Source organism: Gambusia affinis, linkage group LG23, assembly GCF_019740435.1.
Source record: "Gambusia affinis linkage group LG23, SWU_Gaff_1.0, whole genome shotgun sequence".
NCBI classification, from domain to species: domain Eukaryota; kingdom Metazoa; phylum Chordata; class Actinopteri; order Cyprinodontiformes; family Poeciliidae; genus Gambusia; species Gambusia affinis.
The window spans coordinates 1,450,169-1,473,187 of NC_057890.1; the positions used below are offsets into that span (position 1 = coordinate 1,450,169).

At 39.8% G+C, this 23,019-nt stretch overlaps 3 protein-coding genes across 3 annotated transcripts; 2 read left to right on the forward strand and 1 right to left on the reverse strand.

Moving 5' to 3' along the window:
- The first annotated feature begins 475 nt into the window (after positions 1–475).
- Positions 476–11,823, forward strand: gdi2 (GDP dissociation inhibitor 2). Its single transcript, XM_044107633.1, has 10 exons — positions 476–664; positions 4,557–4,664; positions 4,815–4,914; positions 5,045–5,179; positions 5,262–5,460; positions 5,541–5,672; positions 7,591–7,690; positions 8,444–8,615; positions 8,728–8,927; positions 10,727–11,823. The coding sequence occupies exons 1-10, from the start codon at positions 620–622 to the stop codon at positions 10,877–10,879; spliced, it is 1,344 nt and encodes a 447-aa protein (XP_043963568.1). The 5' UTR covers positions 476–619; the 3' UTR covers positions 10,880–11,823.
- Positions 11,824–12,830: 1,007 nt separating this feature from the next.
- On the forward strand, positions 12,831–15,547 carry asb13a.1 (ankyrin repeat and SOCS box containing 13a, tandem duplicate 1). Its single transcript, XM_044107635.1, has 6 exons — positions 12,831–13,181; positions 13,845–14,032; positions 14,110–14,266; positions 14,335–14,469; positions 14,819–15,010; positions 15,114–15,547. Exons 1-6 carry the CDS (start codon positions 13,139–13,141, stop codon positions 15,248–15,250), a joined length of 852 nt encoding a protein of 283 aa, XP_043963570.1. The 5' UTR covers positions 12,831–13,138; the 3' UTR covers positions 15,251–15,547.
- On the reverse strand, positions 14,414–22,773 carry LOC122826112 (myb-like protein X). The gene is made up of 2 exons (XM_044107634.1): positions 19,561–22,773; positions 14,414–14,496 (listed from the first exon to the last, which is right to left on the reverse strand). The coding sequence occupies exon 1, from the start codon at positions 22,370–22,372 to the stop codon at positions 19,673–19,675; it is 2,700 nt and encodes an 899-aa protein (XP_043963569.1). The 5' UTR covers positions 22,373–22,773; the 3' UTR covers positions 14,414–14,496; positions 19,561–19,672.
- Between the last annotated feature and the right edge of the window lie 246 nt (positions 22,774–23,019).

Sequence of the window (23,019 nt, forward strand, 5' to 3'; positions counted from 1 at the left end):
ATTGCTCATCGAGACTGCAATGCAATATTGCAAATGCAACTTTACAAATTTATATTGTGCTTCCATAGAGACTTGGTCATTACTCCTGGTAACCAATCCAAGCATCTCATACTTTTTTAAAATATCTTGTCATTATATGGAACAATAAACATGCCAAGTGCTAAATAATAACATGCTAATTTAAAGAGTTGAGGCAAAAGCAAATGAAGTGGCATAACAGTGCTTGCCAGCAACTGATGTTGTGTTTTCCACGATTGAGGTTAGAATTAAATAATTTTAAACATAATACAGATTGAATAACTTTCAGTATATATAATAATATAACCTGGTATATTTTCCCCCGGGATGAATATTGTTGCTTTTGAAGAAACAAAACAAAAGTGTGCATGCTAATTGCACCTTTGCTGGACCAAATGGCCACTATATTTTACCCTACAGGTACACTTGACGAGGCCAATCACACTCTGCGACTCTCCGCTAAAGATTGACAAGCTCGGAAGCCCAGCCCCCTGCGTCACGCGCCTGACGTTGAGCTGCAGGCCCTTTTCGTTTCCAGTCTACAGATCTCCATTTTCTTATTTCCCGATAGCTAGGATCAGAAGACGAAAAGCGTTGCAAAATGAATGAAGAGTACGACGTTATCGTCCTGGGCACCGGGCTTACGGTGAGAAAGCGGAATATGACGTGGAGCAGAGCGCAGACTTGATTTGCAACCTGTTACTAGCGCAGTTGGTGGCTGTCAGCTTGGCTTCGAGATAACTAGGCCCAATTAGCTAAGTAGCTAGCTTAGCCGCTAAGGGGAGCGGCGGTGTAATGTAAAGTAATTGAAACCCGAAACGAGCAGCTAAAGCGAACACTTAGCATCATGCTATGTGCTGTCAGTGGAAAGATTAATCCAGTGTCGCTAAACTTGCATTAGAAAAGTATTTAACGTTTCAGCTAGTTAGTATTTATTCAGAATGTATTTCCTCTGACGTTATTTTAAACATAAACTTCATCAAATATCTGAAGTAGAACGCTACTTTAGTTGAGCTTTCCTCTGCCAAGGCGAGATTAAAAGACGGATAAGTCCGCTAGCATTGGTTAGGCCACTTTGAGCAAACTAATTTCCCTAGATTTCGCTTCCGTCGCGAATCTTTCTGCATCTTGTTTGAATACAGAATTATTGATCCTGTGCCACTTTGCAGTCAGTCTGACTAGTTTCTGGATTACTAGATAAAATTAATCGTACCACCAAGCAACCTTTCAAAGTCGATATACAGACTTATCGTCAGAAGTTTATCCCTCATTTTTACACTTTATTTAAGTGAAGTGTTTAAACTGCACACCCTTCTGTGTGTCGCTGCCTCAGTTATTGTTGGAAGGTTTCCTGAGCTATTCCAGTATGTTGTGTTGTAACACTAAGGAAGTCTTTCATAGTATTTCCAAAACCACATTCCCCATTCCATCACTTTATGGAGAGCGTTAGAGTCCTAAAGGCCTCCTGACTTGCAGTTAATGGCTGCAGCATGCCATGGAAACCCCGTGATGACTTTATTGCAGGCCAATAAGCAGCTCTATGCTATATGAGTAGCGACATAAGTTCTCATGCACTCTCTTCAACCTGCTGAAATTAACTGTAAAAGGAAGTGTTAATATGATTTTATTTTTTTTTTTTATCTACCTACGCTTTTTAAAAATACTCTTCCGCATTAGTGTCACTGCAAAAACAAACCCAAAAAATCATTGAGGTATTTTTTTTTTTAATAGAACTTATGTATGAGTGTGAAACTCACTTGGGTGTGGTCTCAACAGGACTGGAACTGAAAGATCACTGCACATTTTCTGAATGTCCGGTTCAATAAGAGCTTTCTACCAGTCAAAACACACGTAGACTAAAACTCTTGTTTGTATGAAGGGAGTGGGGTGTAGCTTCATAGGTTTCAGTTCCTGATTCAAATCAGTGACTTCACCAACATCTACCACCTTCCTCTTTTGGGTCAAACGGCTAATTTATGGATGGAAACCTGTCACAGGTGTTATCAAGATAGCTGGGTGTTTTAACTTCTGTTTTGTTTCAGTGTTTAAATCACTGGGCAGAATAACATGCACCCACTCTTGTGTGATGTGTAACATCAGCTGGTGAGAGAGAGAACTTTACTGGATGATCCAAATAAAAATGTGGGAATTATGAGATGACCTCTGATTTCTACAAGTTAATGTCTCTTACCTTGAATTGGTTTTCCCTGAGCTCAGAGTCCATCTAGAGGCAGGAAAGAAGAGGCATTTATAGACCAGCAAAAGCAGAAAGTATTAGTTTTTTTTATGCATTTAGTTATTATAAACAAATAGAAATAAGTAGTAATGACAAAGTCTGGATAAAACAAAGCTATAATGATCATTAACATCAACTGAAAATGTCTAATTTTTTTTCAGGCTGGACCAATCAGAACAATGTCTCTCAAACAATTTAATTTACTGTTCTGTTATTTTTATCCAATTAATTAAATCCTACTTTATCCACTCAGCTAGTTGAAGATGATATTTGGATGGAATAATCTAGAACAAACACTTTAGTTTTTATTGTTATTCAAGCTTTGACTTGGTGCTAAAGTAAAATAATATGGCTGCACAATATTAGTAGCCTGTGCACTAGTGATATAATTGTAGGATATTGTGATTATCAGCTTCATCTAACCTGAATTTTCTGCTTTTCCTTACCACCATTCTCCCTGGGCTTTTAATCTAGATCACTAAGATCTTCAGGTCCAGAAATAATTAGCAGTAAAGTCCATCCAACTGGTTAAATATATTATTTGCTACGTATTTATTATTTGATTGGTGTTTGCAAAACAGCCAATCCAGGAGCGACCTTTTTTCCTCTGACCATGGTTGGTTGTATCCCAATAGTGGAGATGAGGAAGACCATGGAAATTAGCTTCTGCAGTAGTGCTGTTACAGTCTCCACTGTATGTATCAATGTGCATCAATGTAAATTGTTTGTACAATTAAAATAGTTAGATCATAAGTGTTTTTAGAGGAGGTGTCAAGGATTTGTGGATTTTAGCTCTTCTCATTCAGTTGTGGCTCTTAACCCCTGAATATACTGGGATGAAAGAAAGATGCAGTGAGTAAAAAAGTGACAATAAAAATTATGGCCAGAAAATGCAAGAGTATGGTTGGATTTACATATGTAGAGTTGCCATTTCTTATAGTGGCTGCAGCATGTTTCTGTGGAAAAATGATGCTTTTAAACAGGATGCATATGTATGAGATTCCCAAAAAATCATCTTCAGCGGTAAGAGTGGTGTATGAAGCCGTTCCTCTGGGTCTGGGCCTCCCAGCCATCTGATGATTCTGTAGGAGAAGAACTCTTAGGCCCATTCACTTAGAAGTATTGGCTGCAGGTAGGCCATGCTCACTTTAGATTAAATTAAAATTATTTGATTTCACGCTGAGGACAATTTTTGAATATGCTTAGGCCACCTGTTTGGGTTTTTGGGGCAGAAAAAATAAAATAAGAAGAAATAATTTTATTCCGATGGGCTTAGCAGTACTTTCATTGCTCGGTCCTAATAAATTCTGTGTATGTGGTCCATAATTTTTATTTTTTCCAAGTGTCCTTTTCTTAGAAAGCTTTTGTCTTATTCAGGCCACATATTGAGTGTGTTTGATTTTCATTTACATCCAATGAGTCGATGCTTAATGGCTAAAGTGGGCTAAGATGAGAACATGGACTTTGTGCTTCCAGTGAATTTTGTTAGCTTTGATGTTTGCACACTGTATGAGTGTTTCTCCTGTGTCAGCGTGGCGTTTACTGTGATGAGCACTCTGTCCGTGTTTGCTTTTATTCATGTGGCAGGCTGGCTTCAGCTGCTTCCACTGCAGAGGAAAGCTGGTTTTTCTTGATCTAAGCTATTTCAGAGCAGCAGACTAGTTTTCAGCAAAGGTGCAACCTACCAGGAGACCTTCACTGTGCAGCAACAGGTGCAGGAGGGGCACTCCTGCTTTAAACATTGTGCTCTAATGCTGAAAAGCTTGTAGGGTTTGAAAACATAACATCTTAGCTAATGCAGACGGTGTGTTTGTGAGACAAATGTAAGTTGTTGCAATGTTTTTTCCACCAGTTTAAAAACTGGTGGGAAATTATTTTAAAAAATAATTTAAATCCACAAATTGTCCCATCTTCTGTTTTTCTGCTGTGTAGTTGAGTCTTAAAGTTGTCCTGTTTCTACATGAGAAAGGTGTTTGCTGTTCTACTTCAGGGCAGCTTTTCTCTGACAAACAGGAAACATGCAGAGCCTGTCACTTTCTGTATGACGATGCAGGAAGTTGTAGAAAGTGACCTCACGCTCAGTAGGAAACTTGTTTTAAGTCTCTGGTCACATGATGCACATTACAACCTCTTAGTTCTGAAAAATTACTTCCATAATCGCATAAAGTCCAGAATACAGGAACATGCATACTTCCCTTCATTATGGAGCCTCTGTGAGCTTTATTGATACATTAGAATAAAACCTTTATGAAGACATTTGACTTTTAGTTTTTTAATTGTGTGCTTTTATTTTGTTTTTCAGGAATGCATTTTATCAGGCATCATGTCAGTAAAGGGGAAGAAGGTTCTTCACATGGACCGCAACTCGTACTACGGAGCTGAGAGCGCTTCTATCACACCACTGGAAGATGTAAGTCGCCCTAAAACCAGCGTCAACCTCCCATCAGTATTGAGACAGACGGTGCTTTGTCTTTGTGTCAGCATCGATGGAGACGGTGTTGGTTTCAGAAGTCGGGCCTGTAAGCTGGGGGTCTCATTGGGTTCTGCTTCCTCCCTGCAGCTCTACCAGCGCTTCCACCTGCCTGGCACCCCTCCAGAGTCGATGGGAAAGGGACGGGACTGGAATGTGGACCTCGTCCCAAAGTTCCTCATGGCTAATGGTAACGACTGTTCTGAGCTGCAGCTAACGATTGTCTTAGCAATAGAGTATTCCATCAATTCAATGGTTAATTGATCAGTCAGAGAAAAAAAAAGGCACATTGTGCAGATTTAATTCTGGTGTGTTTGTAGGCCAGCTGGTCCGCATGCTGCTGATCACACAGGTGACTCGCTACCTGGATTTCAAGGTGATTGAAGGCAGTTATGTGTACAAGGGAGGGAAGATCTACAAAGTGCCCTCCACTGAGACTGAGGCCCTGGCATCCAGTAAGTAGTGACTGTTCAGGATGTGATCTCTGCTCTCATTAAAGCAGTTCCTTCACTCACAGCCCGTTCTCTTCTGCTAAAGGCCTGATGGGATTGTTTGAGAAGCGACGCTTCCGGAAGTTCTTGGTCTTTGTCGCCAACTTCGACGAGAACGACCCTAAAACCATGGAAGGCGTGGATCCCAAAAAGACCACCATGAGGGCCATTTTCCAGAAGTTCAGCCTGGGACAGGAAGTCATCGACTTCACCGGCCACTCCCTGGCTCTCTACCGCACAGACGAGTCAGTTCTGCCTCTGGTTAACGTTTTCTGGTCTTCTATGCACTGTTCTGGAGTCTTAACGTGTCGCCATCCTCCCTCAGGTACCTGGATCAACCGTGTATGGACACAATAAACAGAATAAAGCTTTACAGCGAGTCCCTGGCCAGATATGGCAAGAGCCCGTACCTCTACCCTCTGTACGGGCTGGGAGAGCTGCCGCAGGGCTTTGCCAGGTACCACACTCCTCCTGGGTTCACTGTGTGTGTGTGTTTGTAGGCGTGTGTGTGTGTATATGTATGTAGGGAAACTGCAATTTAGAATGTGACACTGGGTTGGAGTCCCGTTTTCTGTTTGAGATTCTGCATAAATTATACCAAATTTGATTTCTGACTGTAATTGTTTTGTTTTTGTGTTTTTTCTTAAATTGCGAATGATATTTTATATGATTAAGAATTGGCTTTTATTTCAATCATCCCTCCTGAGAGTTGATGTGAATCCTTGGGGCGTCTTTATGAGTTTTAAGTCCTCTCTACCTGCAGTCTGTTATACATCAGCTATTCATTCCGTTAGTGAAACGATCTCAGATAATTGTCGAGGAGTGAAAGCAGAGGGAACTTTCTCCTGCAGAACAGAATTCAGAACTAGAAATGTTTTTTTTCTGGCCAACATAAATTTCAGATTTTCCTTAAAGTCTTCGTAGCAATTTTGATTTTGACTTGGTTTTAATTAGTCATTTTTAACTGCTATGAGACACACTTAGTGTGCTGCAGGCTCATAAATGGAAAAAGAATTTGTAATTGGTAAAGACGGAATTACATGAACACCAGTATGTCTTATCTTCACTAAGCCTAAAGTTTAACACACTACATGCTTTTATATGCCTAAATGACAAGAGTTCTTGGTTTTGATGCATTTAACTAAGGGGGAAAAAACATTTTCAGTATTCAGCGCTGATCTGCTCATGTCACATCAGAGCTGAAAATTATTTCCCATGTGTGGCCGATTGATTGGCGCATCTCTAACTTTCCTGTTTGTACTAAGTAGCACAACAATCATATGACAGTTCTGTCATGTGGCTGTAATGCCCCGCCCCTCTTTAAGCTGCCTTTGCCCTCATAAAGCCCTGATGGAACCAGCTATTGTCAGTGCAAGTGCAATTTTTTATTTATTTATTTTTTTTTTCCAGAAGCAAATGGCTTCTTGAAACTTTATGCAGTCACATAGAGTGAGAAATTGTGAAACAAATGGCATCATGTGACGTCTGTCAAAAACAATAAGCTTCTGTTGATTTAAATTCCTACAGCCTCATCAGAGGCGTGCTGCCATGACGATTTAACCAGTGATGCGGCGCATCAGCTGAGGCCGGCAGATGTTTCTCTAACATCAAAGAGACACCACTCACTTCAATGACTTTATTGTTCAGACCTCTACTAGTTGCACTCTGGTTGACTTTCTTTGTGTTTCAGCACTTTCAGTCTGAGAGGTAAAAGAAAATAACATGAAACCTAACTGAGCTCTTGGGTAGGAGAGTTAATACTGTTCCTACTTCCAGGAGAGCAAACTGCTGCCATCAAAATGAAATTCAGCACGTCTAAAAACCACTGGTATCCTTGTGATTTGCTCGTGTGTTCACCCGAGTGTGTCTGCACCTCACAGAGCATAAGTACATGTCTTTGTCAATGAGCTCATGCAAGCAGTGTGGCTTGGTGCGCGCATTGTCACACCTAGTTCAGTGCATCAACTATAAACTGAGTTTGAGAGGTGAACGTAGACGAGTGACCACATGGGGACAGAAATGGCTCCTGATGTGATCTGGTTTTACTTAGGCTAATAAAATTTATTTTACAGTACAGTAGTACAGAAGTATCTGTAACCATGACCACCTTCTATTATAGCCATCTTATTGGAGTTGAGGGGCCGGTCTCGTTGGCGGGGCCCTAATCGTCTGTGAAACACTGATTACCATGAAGTAATGTCAGTGTTACTTCACTAACATGAAGTAACACTGATGAAGAGAAAAACACTTCTTCCTTAAGGCAATAAAAGAAGAGCTAAAAATGTTTTCAGTTAGCCCTGCTGGCAGAATGTCAGTGTAGGCGTTTGTGAAACTTTAATTTGTGTTGCAGTGTTTCTTGTTTGGTTCTACCACAGGTTGAGTGCCATCTTTGGTGGGACGTACATGTTGAACAAGCCCATAGAGGAGATTGTGATGGAGAACGGGAAGGTGGTGGGAGTCAAGTCTGAGGGAGAGGTGAGCACACAGTTATCAATGTCATCGTTTTTACTCACAGTAAATGGTACACACTTGGCTTCCAGACTTCAGCCTACACACTGCTGGGAAGGGAAATGGAATGAAAGTGTTTATGTAAAAATGTTGACCTTATTAAATAATTCTTCTACTGTTTGTTTTCACGTCCTGCTTTTCTTTTCATAAAACCAAAATTTTCCTGGGTGTTTTCCCAGAGAATGACATTGATGCAGAATTATTAACTTTATGTTTTCTTAAATACATCTGTTCACTCATGTCTGATTTGGAACCGCCATCTGCTTGGACTCATTGTAGAGTTGTTTAGTTACACAAGACAATAAACAGCTCAATGGTTTATGTAATAAAACAAAAAAACTTGCACTGTTATAAAGCATATTTGTATTCATTCATTTAATCAACACTAAATGTAACACTTGGGTTTTGAACAGTGCTGGACTGTCAGTATGTTGGAGAAAACAGTCATGTTGTTCTGTTGGCTAGCTGATTAATATTAATACAACATTAAAAGCAATTGTTGGCAGCAGTCAATCCCACAACTAGGTGCAGCTCAAACGTCTTGGATCCATTAATTCTGACCGCAACTGTTCAGTCAGTGCAGATGTCTTAAAACTTGGAATAAAATTAAGCACCACTACAAACGTTATATTTTCAAACTAACTAGATGATGTTTGTTTCTTCATCTTTTTATGTATGTATATTTATATTGTGTATTTTCTCTCCACCGCTTCCTCCCAGATTGCAAGGTGCAAACAGCTGATCTGCGACCCCAGCTACGTCATGGATCGTGTGAAGAAAGTTGGCCAGGTGATCAGAGTCATCTGCATCCTGAGTCACCCCATCGCCAACACCGGTGACATCAACTCTTGCCAGATCATCATCCCACAGAATCAGGTTAACAGGAAGCACGGTGAGTTCATATGTGAAGAGGAAATATTTCTTAGACTAAAACAGAAATGCAGGAAATATTTAATTTCCATAGTGAAACTGTTAAACATTAACTTCCGATTTTCTCTTTACAGACATCTACGTTTGTATGATCTCTTTTGCTCACAACGTGGCCGCAGCGGGTAAATACATCGCAATCGCCAGCACCACAGTGGAGACGAACGAACCCGAGAAAGAAATTAAGCCGGCCATGGACCTCCTGGAGCCCATCGAGCAGAAATTTGTCAGCATCAGTGATCTGTACGAACCCACTGACATGGGCACTGAAAGCCAGGTAGGCTCAGTGGGGTGAATCTACTGCTGAAGACTCTTCTTTCCAAACAGGCGACAATTAAAAACACTGTTTGTGTTGGTATGAGATAAGGAATCATTTTAGGTAGGAGAGGTTAAAGCTGTTGAGGCTTTTATTTGGTAGAACAGAAGCCAGAGCAGGACTAGTTTGTTATAGATTTCTATTCCGCAAGTGTGCAGTGGTAGTATGGATCCAGCATCACCCTGTGTGAGTGTATTCCAAATTGTGTTTTCCTAGTAGGAACACGGTTTGGTGGGTGGGGGTGAGGCTGGACGGCAGGCAGATTGATGACCTATGGATACTTGGATGTGAAACCGATCTCATCCACTGAACTTTTCTACCACCGCAGGTCTGAGAGAGGGTTGTGATCAATAATAGTCTGCCTACTGCTGTCAACTTTGCAACTTTTTTGCTGTATTTGTTGCAGAAACAACTTGGTCTAGGCCAAAATGAGTCAGGATTGTTAAATACTGTGATTGTACAGAAAAGCACAACGATCCACCCCTACTTTCTAACAGCAATAGTTACTCCTGTTGCTACTTGGAAGAGAACATGCTGCGGCCATTAAAGCAAAATTCTGCACTTTTAAAAAAATCATTGATATCCTTGCCTGTTTTGCAGGTTGTTGCAATTGTTTTTCTGTTTGCTGGTGAGAAAATGCTTTCGTCTGCATGCGAGCGCACCTGACTCAGCGCGTGAGCGTCTGTAACAGTAGAAGTGCGTGTTTGTATCCAGTTTTTGTCTAAATTAGCTTTGGCGCTGTTGAACGTTTGCGATGAGCTCATGCAAGCTGAGCAAGTAGTGTGGCTTGTTGCGCGCACTGTTGCACTCAGTTCAATGTGTCAAGTAGCCAAGTGACCACATAGGGACAGAAATCACTATCAACTATAAATAAAATCAATAACATTAACTGTGAACACCTATAATGACTGTCTGTCATGATCTTCTGTGCTGTGGAAGTCCCCATTCTGTCTGTTTACGTCAGCATGCTTCAGTAAACATTCATTGTCTTTTGAAATTTCATTAGCATTTTAATCAGACACCACTTTGATCATCACCTGCAAAATACAGAACTTGCATCATAGACAAGATTACCACAAAGGAAAACAAACACAAATGTTTGGGTCCCCCTGTGGTTGGCTGCTCAGTCAGCTCAATCTTATGGGTCATAAATCTGCCACTCCAGATCCAGAAAGTATTTGGAAACGTTGCTCTGATCTCCTGGCTGTGGTTTCCCTCATTGCTGTTTTTGTGGCAGAACCTAAATGACCTCCTGCTGGCGTTGGACTGTTTCCTATCTCTGTATTTTTAATTTCTGTTCAAATCCAGTGCACATATGCCAAAATTAGTTTTTCTGGAAATGCCTGTCAGTAGGCCTGCTGCAATATACATTAAATCAAACTCAATTTCTTTTTGCATGATTTATATTTTTTTTTCTACCAAAAACTGGATGACTGAAGTCTTCAATCAGGCACTTTGGTTTTAACTAGACCTTTTTTCAAAGGACAATTTTGTTTAGAGAGATTCCCTAATTCATTTTATTTATTTCTGTTGTTTTATTTATTTTGGATGTTTTGGATTATTTTGGATTATCACTTATCGCAATAACTTAATATATAAATATAAGAATATGTTCAAGTGTGAATTAGACATTCAAATTTCTTGAAACAAACCATCTGTTTTAATGTAGATTTAGTTTATTGCATTAAGGCATTTTGTTCTCATAACCTCTCTGGGCTCAGGCAGAAATATTTATCATCTCATCCTTTTGTCCCTCCCAGATCTTCGTCTCCCGCTCTTATGATGCCACGACTCACTTCGAGACCACCTGTGCTGACATCAAGGACATCTACAAGCGAATGACTGGTTCAGACTTTGACTTTGCTGAAATGGAGCGCAAAAAGCAGGACATCTTTGGTGACGCCGCAGAGTAGAGGCAACACATCCACAGTACTCCAGATTATCAAAGATGGCAATTACGGAATTCTTAAAAAACAAAACAAATAGATAAACTACAGAAATGTGTATTCATGGGTGGGCTAACCAGATATCCAGGTATACGGTTTGCCCTCTGTGGAAGTTTATGATCTATAGAAAGATATGAAATAGTGTTGTTGGATAGGGTTCAGAAAGGGAGCATTGCTTTTTTCAGATCTCATTCAGGTGGATGTTGCACTAAATACAGTTTATGCCTATTAGTCAGTACTTTATACTTTTGTGAGTCATCATGTTTAGATGAAGCATAATCCAAAGACCCTAAATCAAAAAAAGAATTGATCAGTATCTTTAAAAAAAACAAATTCTGGGTGGGTGGGTGGGGTCCACGTTTCTGGGTTTTTTGTTTTTTTTTTGTCATTATTCAGGTTCTAAAAGATGTACAATATCTCCAACACCATGTTGTTTCTGCAGGTGTTTGTTTTCCATGTCTGACTGAAAGAGAGGTGGCTTTGTCCTTTTTGTATTAAATCTTGTGAGCAACTTTGTTCTTTGCAGGGTGTCGTAATTTCAGCAAATAAAGACCTGTGACAGACGGGGTCTCACTTCTGACACACTGCCAGGACAGTATGCTTTACTGTAAACAAAGTCACGCTGATGACCGGACTCAAGGGAAAACTACCTGAAACTACCAACAGCTGGAGTTCCTAGAAAGCAGCAGACATTTGGATCTATGCCTGGTGAAACGATCCAAACATTGTTAGCGGATGGCAAATATGGTTCACTGTAATTACTTATGAAGGACCAAATGTGTACTGCTGCAGTATTGAACTGATGAGAGCCTCGTCTCTGTTTTGAACAACTGTAAAAGAAAAACACTTGGCCTGGGCTCAAATGATTTCTGTACTGCAAAGTAAAAAAAAAATAAAGCAAATGACTTGTATTTGTTTATTTTTAAGGAAATATATATTTTTAGTTTAAGAGTTTTTTTTTTAAGTGTTCCAACTAGGACTGAAACGATTTACCTGATTAACGGTGATGAGTTGGTTATTGAAATAATTGTCAACTAGTTTAGCCTTTGATCAGTTATTAACTGGAGTATACAAACTATGCTGTAACTAAGCCAAAATTACTGTGTATGTAAACGCAGAGACATGCATGCATACCTTTTTCTATCCGATTATTAATACAAAAAATAAATAACTGATCAGCCCTACACTCTTACATGGAGCAGAAAGGGCTCAGATTTTCACATGCTGATAGATTTTATTTTATTATTTTTTATTAGCTGCAGATGCAATCCAAACCCAGAGTTTTTCCTACTTAGCTGAAAGCTGGCACAAGGAAAGTGTCAGAGTGACGTGTCCTCTTCAGGGTGAGAGTAGATGTTGGACAGTAATACTCTGCAGAAATTTCCATTGGAATAAGGTGATCACTGACTAGATCCTTTAATTCCCGGTTTATGTTTTTTTTGTTTGTTTTTTTTACCGTTACTGGTTTTAGTCACAGTCAATTGATCACAATGAAATTTTAGCCCGCACATCATTCATATGACACAACGAAGATATTTTTTTTTTCCTGTTGTACTTAGTCTTAATGCCAACTGAATGCTGTTAGGAATGTTACTGTAGCACCACTGATGGTTCACAGCAGGGGGCGCCGTTGAGAGTGAATATTCTTCCCCTTCATAGAGTGACGCATGCCTACTTGTCGGACAGGACACTAGGGTTCAATTCCCAGCAGGTGTTCTCGATCAAAGATGTTCTTTTTATCTTCTATATTGGTATCAAGCACAAATAGCTTAGTTATGGTAAAATTTCTAATTCCGTTAACGACAAATGCGCATTTTTTCCCCTGTTGACATGATGAATAGCGTTATTTCTGTCCCATTGATGACGGTTTCCAGACCTCAAGCTTAACTAAGGGGTAACTGTGTAACTTGACTCAGAATTGAGTTACTTAGTTGGTATTCTGAAACCAAAAACCCGGAGTATTACAGAGTTGGGTAGGTCTATTCAGAGTAACTTATACTCAGAGCTTGTTAACCCTACTTTATAAAACGGGGCCCTGGGCATATTGTTGTTTTTATACAGTGGACAGCAATGGTCCAATGTTGAGTAGAGAGTTACTGTCTAGCTAGCTAATTAGAAAGTAACTACCTGCGGACTACACTACCCACATTCCCCTGCTGGACCGTCCTCTTTCCCAAAACGTTGCTGTGTGAGTTCTGGTCGGATTGATTTACCATCCGGATCATCATGGAGGTGACTGCGGCGCGTCGCTCGTTTCTTTGCGACATTGGTGAGCCCAACTGTTTATGAGCGGAAAACTGCGGCATGTTTAGCAGTGACGCGGTTCATACAGAATAAAAGTGGACAGAGTAAGTCGGGTTAAAGTGCCGTAAATCTGTACCTACACAAACGCAGTAAAAATGTTTTATTTTCCACATGGGTTTGAATATCTCTCTCAAAACAAAATTTAGTTTGTCAGAAAATGTGCTACATAAGACCAATAAAATTTATTTTCAATACATATATTTTATGTCACGGTCCACACGTATTTCATACGAAATACTGCTGAGTTGACAGCTGTCAAATCCTGGTTTTGAAAAACATATCCAGGTGTGATGCGCTGCTCCATGACTCCAGCCACTTGAAGAAATGTGATTTATATCACTTAACTGTACACAGTAACTGCATTTAAGCATATATTTTAAATTTATTGATATTTATTGATACTCTCATTGAACAAACAGTGGAGATAATTGTAAAAATAACAATTCTGACAATACAGTTTTTCTTTTTGATATCACAATTAGGAATTTATCATGACAACAATAAATCCAAATTCTTATCAAGATGAGTGAGAAGCTTCTCTTAAATGGCCAGCCCTATCAGTGGTATTATTTGGGTCCGGCGTATTGTCAGGTTGTCCTGTGCGTTACTCTGCTGGTGTGTGCATCAGGTTCCTGGGCAGACCGTACGGCGTTGCATGAGGCTGCGTCCCAGGGCCGGGCCCTCCAGCTGAAGCAGCTCATAGAGAGCGGAGCCTCTGTCAACACCGTGACCACGGATAACAGCACGCCGCTCCACGAAGCCTGCATTCAGGCCCGTCCCAACTGCGCCCGCCTCCTGCTGGAGGCCGGAGCTCAGGTGAGTTCAGGCTCAGCAGCACCAAAGATGCAGAGGTGGTGGTGAGATGGCGCCTGATGTGTGTGTGGCTGTTCCAGGTAGACATCCGGACCATCCACGGCAGCACACCTCTCTGCAATGCCTGTGCTGCTGGCAGCCTGGAGTGTGCCCGGCTGCTCTTAGAGTACGGTGCCACAGTGAACCCTTCGCTCACGGCGCTGACTGCATCTCCGCTCCATGAGGCCTGCATCCAGGGTGCGTCCTCTGGGAACAGACTGGGGAAACTAATGTGTTCATTCAGTAACGTTCCAGTCTCCTCCCAGGTAATGCTGAGGTGGTGAAGCTGATGATAACCAGCGGAGCCAAGCTGGAAGCCTTCGATGTTCACTTTGGTCCTCCGCTTCACATAGCGTGTGTTAAAGGTCAAGTGGAGTGTGTCAAGGTGTTGCTGAAAGCAGGTAGTAAACCAAGTCCAGGCCAGTGCCCTGCAACAGATGCATGCATCAGCTGCAGCCACAAACTTCACTCATCTTTATTGAGGTTGTATGTGATCCACCATAACAATGTAGTATACAAAAGTGAACTGGAAGCCATGTAAGATATAGTATTCAATTGTTTTTTGTAAATACAAGTAAAAAAGTAGCATTTAGACTGACTGCATCAGTCATTGCAATGTTCTCAAAAAGAAAGTCACCTCCATTTGTGAACTCAACATTGAATATTGTATTAATACTTTTTTATGATTGTAAATAACGTGAGCTCATTGATACCAGGATTTGAGTAGGCTGGTTTTCATCCTTTGTGCAGGTGCCAATGTGAATTCAGTGAATTTTCATGAGACGGCTTTGCACCACGCCGCTCGAGCCCACATGGTGGACATGATCGAGCTGTTGGTGGAATTTGGAGCCAACGTGTTCGCCAGTGACAATCTCGGAAAGAAGCCATTGGACTACACGACGCCGGCCTCTCCCTCTTATGCCTGCCTCCAGTTTTATGAAAGTAATTTCAGATGAATTCTGCCAGAAGCATCAGCTGGCCCAATTGGCTACAGTCTACTGAAAAACTAAAAAGAGGATTAACAGAAATGTCGTCTTCCTGACAGGTAATCCTCTGAACCTTCAGCAGCTCTGCAGGATTGTTTTGAGGAGGATGCTGGGTACCAAAGCGTCAGACGTCATGGACCAGCTGAACGTCTCTCGACGTATCTACGACTACCTCCAGTTCTCTGACCACTGCTGAATCTCTACTATCCACTGAAAGTCTTTAAAAAAGTGTTTTATACAACGGTAATGTGTTATGTACATTTATTGGGATTCTTGTTAAAGGCGTGACAAAAAAACTTCATATAAATGCACCATTTATATCAATATTTCGCTCTCTAGAAACATTTTTAAAAACTCAAATTTTTGGGTGAGACAATAATTTTCTTAAAATAAATGTTCTGAAGGCTTTTTGTGATTTTTAATTCCTTTTTTAGGTGGGTGCAGGGAGTTTCTAGGAACTTAGAAATGTAACGTAAACACTTTTTTAAGATGTCTGATTAGATCAGTTTTAAATATTACGTTGTAGTATGTACTTAATTTTAAGTACTTAATGTATACAAAACACTTCATCTCAATATGAAGAAGTAGCAATGACAAGATGTTTGCTCTCTTTATTTAAATGACGGAAGCAGAAGGATAATCGTGATTGTGAAGACTAAGGAGGATATTCTTTGTTCTGGCAGAGTCTACTCTGTTATTTATCATTTTTAATTTACAGAGTGGAACTGGGAAACCTTAGCACAGCCATGAAAACGTCAAATCCTCTTTTTACTCTCAAACTGCAACTACCACTTAAGTTGATGTTATGAGGAACTCACATCATTATTGAAACGTGAAGTTTGTAAAGTTTTTTTTTCTCCACACGAGGAAGAGAAATCACTTGCAGAGAACGCAAATGGAAAAAAATCATGCAGAAAAGGATAGAGGCCAGTTTTGAACCCTGGACCATGTTACTGTAACAGCGCCAGCGTACGCCATCAATTCAAAGTATACCTGGGTGAACTCTGGAACTAAGGGGGGCGCTATTTTGTGTGTTAGCTGCAGACTCACATTTTTTTTATTTATTAGGCCCGAGCAGTGAAGCGCTGCAATCACTATACTTCATCGTAGAGACATGAAATTTGGTACAGTTGTAGAGCTCACCAAGACGCTCAGAATTTACAATCAATGTCATAGTGCAAGTATCACAGGAAGTCGGCCATTCCTGTGATACCGGCCGACTTCCATTTCAATCCAAAGTGGAATTCTGACATTTTAGATTGAAAGTCCAATTTTGACCCCATTTTTGACGTTTACAGGCTTCGTATTTGATTGAACTCCTCCTAAGGATTTTGATTGATCGGCTTCAAACTCCGTCAGTCTGATCATAAGGCATGGCCGATTCAAAGTTATTAAAACGGTGAGTTTTTGAGCATGCTGAAAGGGGGCTAGCAGGGGTCCAAGTTCACCTACTCGCCACAAAACATTAAACAGTTATAACTCCTACACAAACTCTCAGAGGAACTAAACTTTCAGTGATTGATCATCACGGGTTGAAACGATCCCATGATGGATCTATGCCTGGTGATCCACGATGAATCACCAGGCATAGATCCATCTCATGTGCCTGCCTTGGTATAGTTGGATCAAATACAAAGGCTGTAAGCGTCAAAAATGGGGTCAATTTTGGAACTTCAATCCAAAATGGCCGACTTCCTGTTGGGTTTAGACCATGGCTCTAAGTGACTTTTTTGTACATCCTGACAATATACACGTGTCCACGTTTCGTAATTCTAGGTTAAAGCATGGCTTGGGGCTGATCATTTAAAATATTCCAGGGGCCGCTATAGAGAAATTAGGCCATGCCCACCAAATTTTATTATGGATTCCTGTCGGGGAGTGGATAAGGATCCATCCTAGTGAGTTTGGAGCAGCTCGCCCCAAAGTGTGGAATTCAGAGCCAAACGTATGACAGTGGCGTTAGAGGTCACTTCGCCACGCCCACCTGCTCCATCGAAGCCGGTCGGGGCTGGAATACACAATACACCAACATGTCTTCTGTGTGTGGACAGTTTCATGTTGATTATTTCAAAGATATAATATAGTGACTGCTCACAGTAAAACATGACACTTCCTGTTCTCGGGGGGCGTTGCCTTAGAGATGTCATCATTTGACCACAGGACAGCATTGGCTTACAAATGCCAACGCTGCCCTGGCATTTGTAGGCCAATGCTGCCTTCAAGTGGAAAAGTACTGAAATAGTTTCTAAAGGAAAAACTTCATATTTTTTGTAACCTAAATTAATAAGAGACATGAAATTTTGTACACTTGTACAGCTCACCAAGACGCTCAGAATTTACAATAAATGTAATAGTGTAAGTATCACAGGATGTCGGCCATTTAGGATTAAAGGTCTGATTTTGACCCCTTTTTTGACGTTTACAGCTTTCGCTTTTGATCAAACTTCTCCTAGGGATTTTGATTGATCGGCTCCAAACTGGGTCAGTCTGATCATAAGGCATGGCTGATTTTTAGTTATCAAAACGGTGAGTTTTTGAGCATGCTGAAGGGAAGATACCAGGGGTCAAAGTTCACCTGGCTTTGAAAAACGAAACTGTAATATCTCCCACACAGAAACAGACAGAGGCACCAAACTTTCAGTGACTGGGTGTCTTACAATACCCAATGGTCAAATGATGACATGACTTAGGCCACGCCCCCTGACAACAGGAAGTGTCATGGAGACTTTAAAGTGGAGACTTTAATCTTTTCTTTCAGTGATCCTATTCCTCTTCTGTATAGTTTTGATATGTGTACAACCAAATTTTATAATGTTGATTAATGTGTCCTTATTTCTTTAATATCTCCTTTAATTAATAGTGATGTACAAGTGTTATTTATGATATACCCTTTAATTTGAGTGTAATGTTCTATATTTGCTATGATAGCAAATATAATATCAATATTTTTGGATGAAGTAGGGAAACCAGAGCACCTGGGGAAAACCTACATATGCATAGTTACAACATGCAAACATCACACAAACAATCCCACATGAGGTCTGAACCCTGGACTGCATGGATGCTGCTGTGCTAATTGCTATGCAAGAACCACTGAATGACATATTGCTAAAACGTGTCATTCAATGACACATTGACACATTGAATGTGTCATTCAATGACACATTCAGTGACACATTCAATGACACATTGAATGACTAATTGACTGATTCAATGTGTCATTCAATGACACATTCAATGACACATTGAATGTGTCATTCAATGACAAATGTGTCAATGTGTCATTCAATGACACATTGACACATTGAATGTGTCATTCAATGACACATTGAATGACACATTGACACATTGAATGTGTCATTCAATGACACATTGACACATTGAATGTGTCATTCAATGACACATTGAATGACACATTGACACATTGAATGTGTCATTGAATGACACATTGACACATTGAATGTGTCATTGAATGTGTCACTGAATGTGTCATTGGACACATTCAATGTGTCATTAATATCTTTAATAATATATTTAATAAAGATATTAAAGACATCTTTAATATCTTTATTAAATATATCTTTAATAATAGGAAATATTAAAGATATCTCCTAATTAAAGGAGATATCTTTAATATCTCCTTTAATTAATAGTAATGTACAAGTGTTATTTATGATATACCCTTTAATTTGAGTGTAATGTTCTATATTTGCTACCATAGCAAATATAATATTAATATTTTTTGATTAAGTAGGGAAACCAGAGCACCTGGAGAAAACCTACATATGCATAGTTACAACATGCAAACATCACACAAACAATCCCACATGAGGTCTGAACCCTGGACTGCATGGATGCTGCTGTGCTAATTACTATGCAAGAACCACTGAATGACGTATTGCTAAAAATAATGTGCAATCACAATACAGTGTCCTTATTTCTTTAATATCTCCTTTAATTAATAGTAATGCACAAGCGTCATTTATGATACACTCTTTAATTTGAGTGTAATGTTCTATATTTGCTACCATAGCAAATATAATATCAATATTTTTGGATGAAGTAGGGAAACCAGAGCACCTGGAGAAAACCTACATATGCATAGTTACAACATGCAAACATCACACAAACAATCCCACATGAGGTCTGAACCCTGGACTGCATGGATGCTGCTGTGCTAATTACTATGCAAGAACCACTGAATGACATATTGCTAAAAATAATGTGCAATCACAATACAGAGAAATATTTTGATACTCTCTACTAAACACAATCAATCTAATCTTATTTAATCTAAGCTGTCAGTGTTGTGAAATTAATCATTTTTTAGTTTTAGGGATGTTGAAATAATTTAGACCAGGGACGGATAAACCAGACAAAATAAGTCTGGTTTGTGAAGCTCCAGGCCCAAATTCCATCGATCCCTCCATCTCTCCTTCCCACATGTGCTACGCATGTTTCCTCTTCTGGCTGAGTCCAGCCAGTGCTGGAAAATACATATCCTACCTCAAGCGCTAGAGTTCATCTGATCCAGTCTCTCTCCAGATCGTTTCTCTGGCTTGGTTCTGGTTTTTACATGCGCTGCCCACCATCTGTTTCTCAGCCTTTGGAAGTCTTATCAGTCTGACTCTTTCAAACTTGTGAGTGAATCTGTTAAGTTGTCTTCAGACATCATGTCTTCCAAAGGACTTTCCTTTAGCTCTTTGTCACTTGTCTTGTCCTCTGACTTTGCGAAGTCCTCCTGTTTCCCTTTCATTTCCAGCCTTTGGAGGTCTGAAGAGTCTGACTCTTTAACAGTTGTGTTGTGTGAATCTGTTAAGTCATCTTCATATCTTGTTTCTTCCAAAGTCCTGTCTTCTAACTCTTTATCATGTATCTTATCAACCGACTCTGAAAAATCCTCTTGTTTCTCATTTCCTCTCAGGGTTGAAAGGTCTGGACACTCTGACTTTTTCACAGTTGTGTTGTATGAATTTAAGTTATCTTCAGAAGTTGTGTTTTCCAAAGTCCTATATTTTATCTCTTTATTACACATCTTGTCCTGTGACTCTGAAAAGTCTTCTTGTTTCCCATTTCCTCTCAGACCATGGCGGTCTGGAAGGTTTGACTCTGTCACAGTTGGGTTGTGTGAATTATCTTGAGATGTTGTATTTTCCAGAGTTCTGTCTTCAAACTCTTTTTCACACATCTTGTCCACTGACTCTGAAAAACCTAACTGCTTCTCATTTTCTCTCTGCCCTTGCAGGTTTTGAGGGTCTGAGTTTTTCACAGTTGCATTCCATGATTCTGTTAAGTCATCTTCAGATGTGTTTTCCATTGTCCTGTCTTCTAATTCTTTGTAACTTGCTTTGTCCACTGACTCTGAAAAGTCTTGTGTCTTGTTTCCTCTCAGCCCTTGGAGGTCTTGAGTGTCTGAGTCTTTCACAGGTGTGTTGCATAAATCTGTTGAGTCGTCCTCAGATGTTGAGTCTTCAAACTCTTCATCACTCGTTTCATCCTCCGATTCTGAAAGCTTCTCTTGTTTCTCGCTTTCTCTTTGCCTTTGGATGTCTTGAGGAAATGACTCATTTCTAGCTGTGCTGTATGATTCTGTTAAGTCATCTTCAGACGTTGTGTTTTCCATTGTCCTGTCTTCTAATTCTTTGTCACTTGCTTTGTCCACTGACTCTGAAAAGTCTTGTGTCTTGTTTCCTCTCCGCCCTTGGAGGTCTTGAGTGTCTGAGTCTTTCACAGGTGTGTCGCACAAATCTGTTGAGTCGTCTTCAGATGTTGTGTCTTCGAACTCTTCATCACTCGTTTCATCCTCCGATTCTGAAAGCTTCTCTTCTTTCTCGCTTTCTCTTTCCATTTGGATGTCTTGAGGAAATGACTCATTTCTAGCTGTGCTGTATGATTCTGTTAAGTCTTCTTCAGACATTGTATCTTCCGAAGAACTGTCTTCTGACTCTTCGTCACTTGTCTCGTTCTCCGACTCTGAAACATCATCTTGTTTCTCGTTTTCTCTTAGCCTTTGGTGGTCTTCAGGGTCTGACTCTTTCACAGTTGTGTTGTTTAAACCTGATAAGTCATCTTCAGTTGTCGTTTCTTCTAAAGAGCTGTCTTCCAACTCCTTATCACTTGCCTCATCCTTTGACTCTGAAAAATCCGTTTGTTCCTGGCTTTCTCGAGTAGGAGGCACACATTCCCCTTCAGATAATACTGGATCCACCGAAACTTGTTTCAAATCACCTGTTAAATTAGAACACACTATGGTAAACGTCTGATCTTCTGCTGGACAAATTTTATCTTTTGTAATCACAGCATTAATAGACTGAATATTTCCAAGAATGTTCTCAATGTCTAGTTGGCAAGAAACAAATTCCTTCTTGAGATCATTGAGTTTAAGTTTAAGGGAACTTAAGCGTTTTGCTATGTTGTCCCTTTTCTTTGATTTGATCCCAAGTTTCATTGTTGATTTTAAATCCTCTATTTTGTATAGGTAATTTTGTTTGGTCGCCTCCAGCTCTTCGATCATATCTGCTGCCTCTTTGTAATCACGTTCCAGTGCAGTTTGACATGACAGTTCGTCTGACAGGTCCCGAACCAGTTTTTCTAACTTAGGGTTCAGTTGTGTGAGCCTTTGGCACTCTTTTTTTGCACACCTGTAGTGGTATCTCATGATAGGCACATCGACTAGTTGTTGTTTCAAACTTTCAAGCTTTTGCAAAAGACTGTTGTTCCTTTTGTCTAATTGATCCAGGTTTTCATCTTTTGCCATGTTTTTGTCATGCAAAGCTGCCAAGTTGAATATCTTCAACTTGTCCATAATGTCTGTTATGCAGCTTTCTTGAATCCTCATCAACTTTTTGTTACTGTCTGCAGACTTTGTGTACTTATCAAACACTTTAGTTTGATATGAAAGTTGCTCTGTCAAGATGTTAACATGATTTTCTAACCTAGTGTTAAGACGTTTGAGGCTTTTCTGCTGTTCTTTAGCCCCGCTTAAGTAAGACTTTAACACAGGTTTCTCAATTAGTTGTTCATTCGTTCTTTCCAAAGTCCGGAAAAGTTCATTCCTCCTTCGGTCTAAACACATCAGCTTTTCTTCCTTTGCATTCCATTTCTCAGCTTCCAGATTCAACTTCATAATCCGTCTTTCACATTCTTTACTCAACTCCAGCTCAGCTTTCATCACTTTTTTAGGATTTCGGAAATCTCTCTTTTTTTCAAGCCTTTGGTTCTTTTCCAAGAGTTCTTGGATTGCCTCATTATTCCTTTTGCGCATTTCTTCAAGATCAGTAGAGGCAGATTCCTGCGGTCTCTTGAAAAACTTGAACATTTTGAAACTGTTCTTGCTGTCTAAAGCTTAAAAATTGTGAACAACTTTCCTTGCTGTTTAGAAACGAAGCAAAGTGTCAGAGTGAAACAATACTAGCAGAATGCAGAAAATTCTGAATGATGTATGTCAAATATCAAAGGAATATGTGACATCATTGGTGATGTATGATGATGTCTCATACATGGAATGGAAGACAGTTTTAACATGAAAATTGGTTTCATCACAGTTGGATTCCAGATATCTGAAATTGGTTTATGACTAGACGTATTAGTAAATCAAGATATTACTGATTATATTTTAACCAGTCAAAGTCCCTATTTGAATCTTTGATACTACATTTTGTTTCACTTATGGTTATGTTTGTATTTACTAACACATTCTTAATGGAGTGGCTTGTGATTAAAAAGAAGCTATTTCCCCTTGGAGATCGAAAAAGTATATTCAATTCTATTCAAATTTACCATTATTTTGTATGGTGGCTGAAATTCAACATATTCACAATTAATTACAAATTCTGAAGCATATATTTCAGGCATCAACAATTAAACTATGGCTAGTCATAATGTAAATATATAATATTTCTCTTTTTATTCTGGCTAGTTATAATTCTACAGCTATCTTGAAATACACTGTAATTCTAGATATCT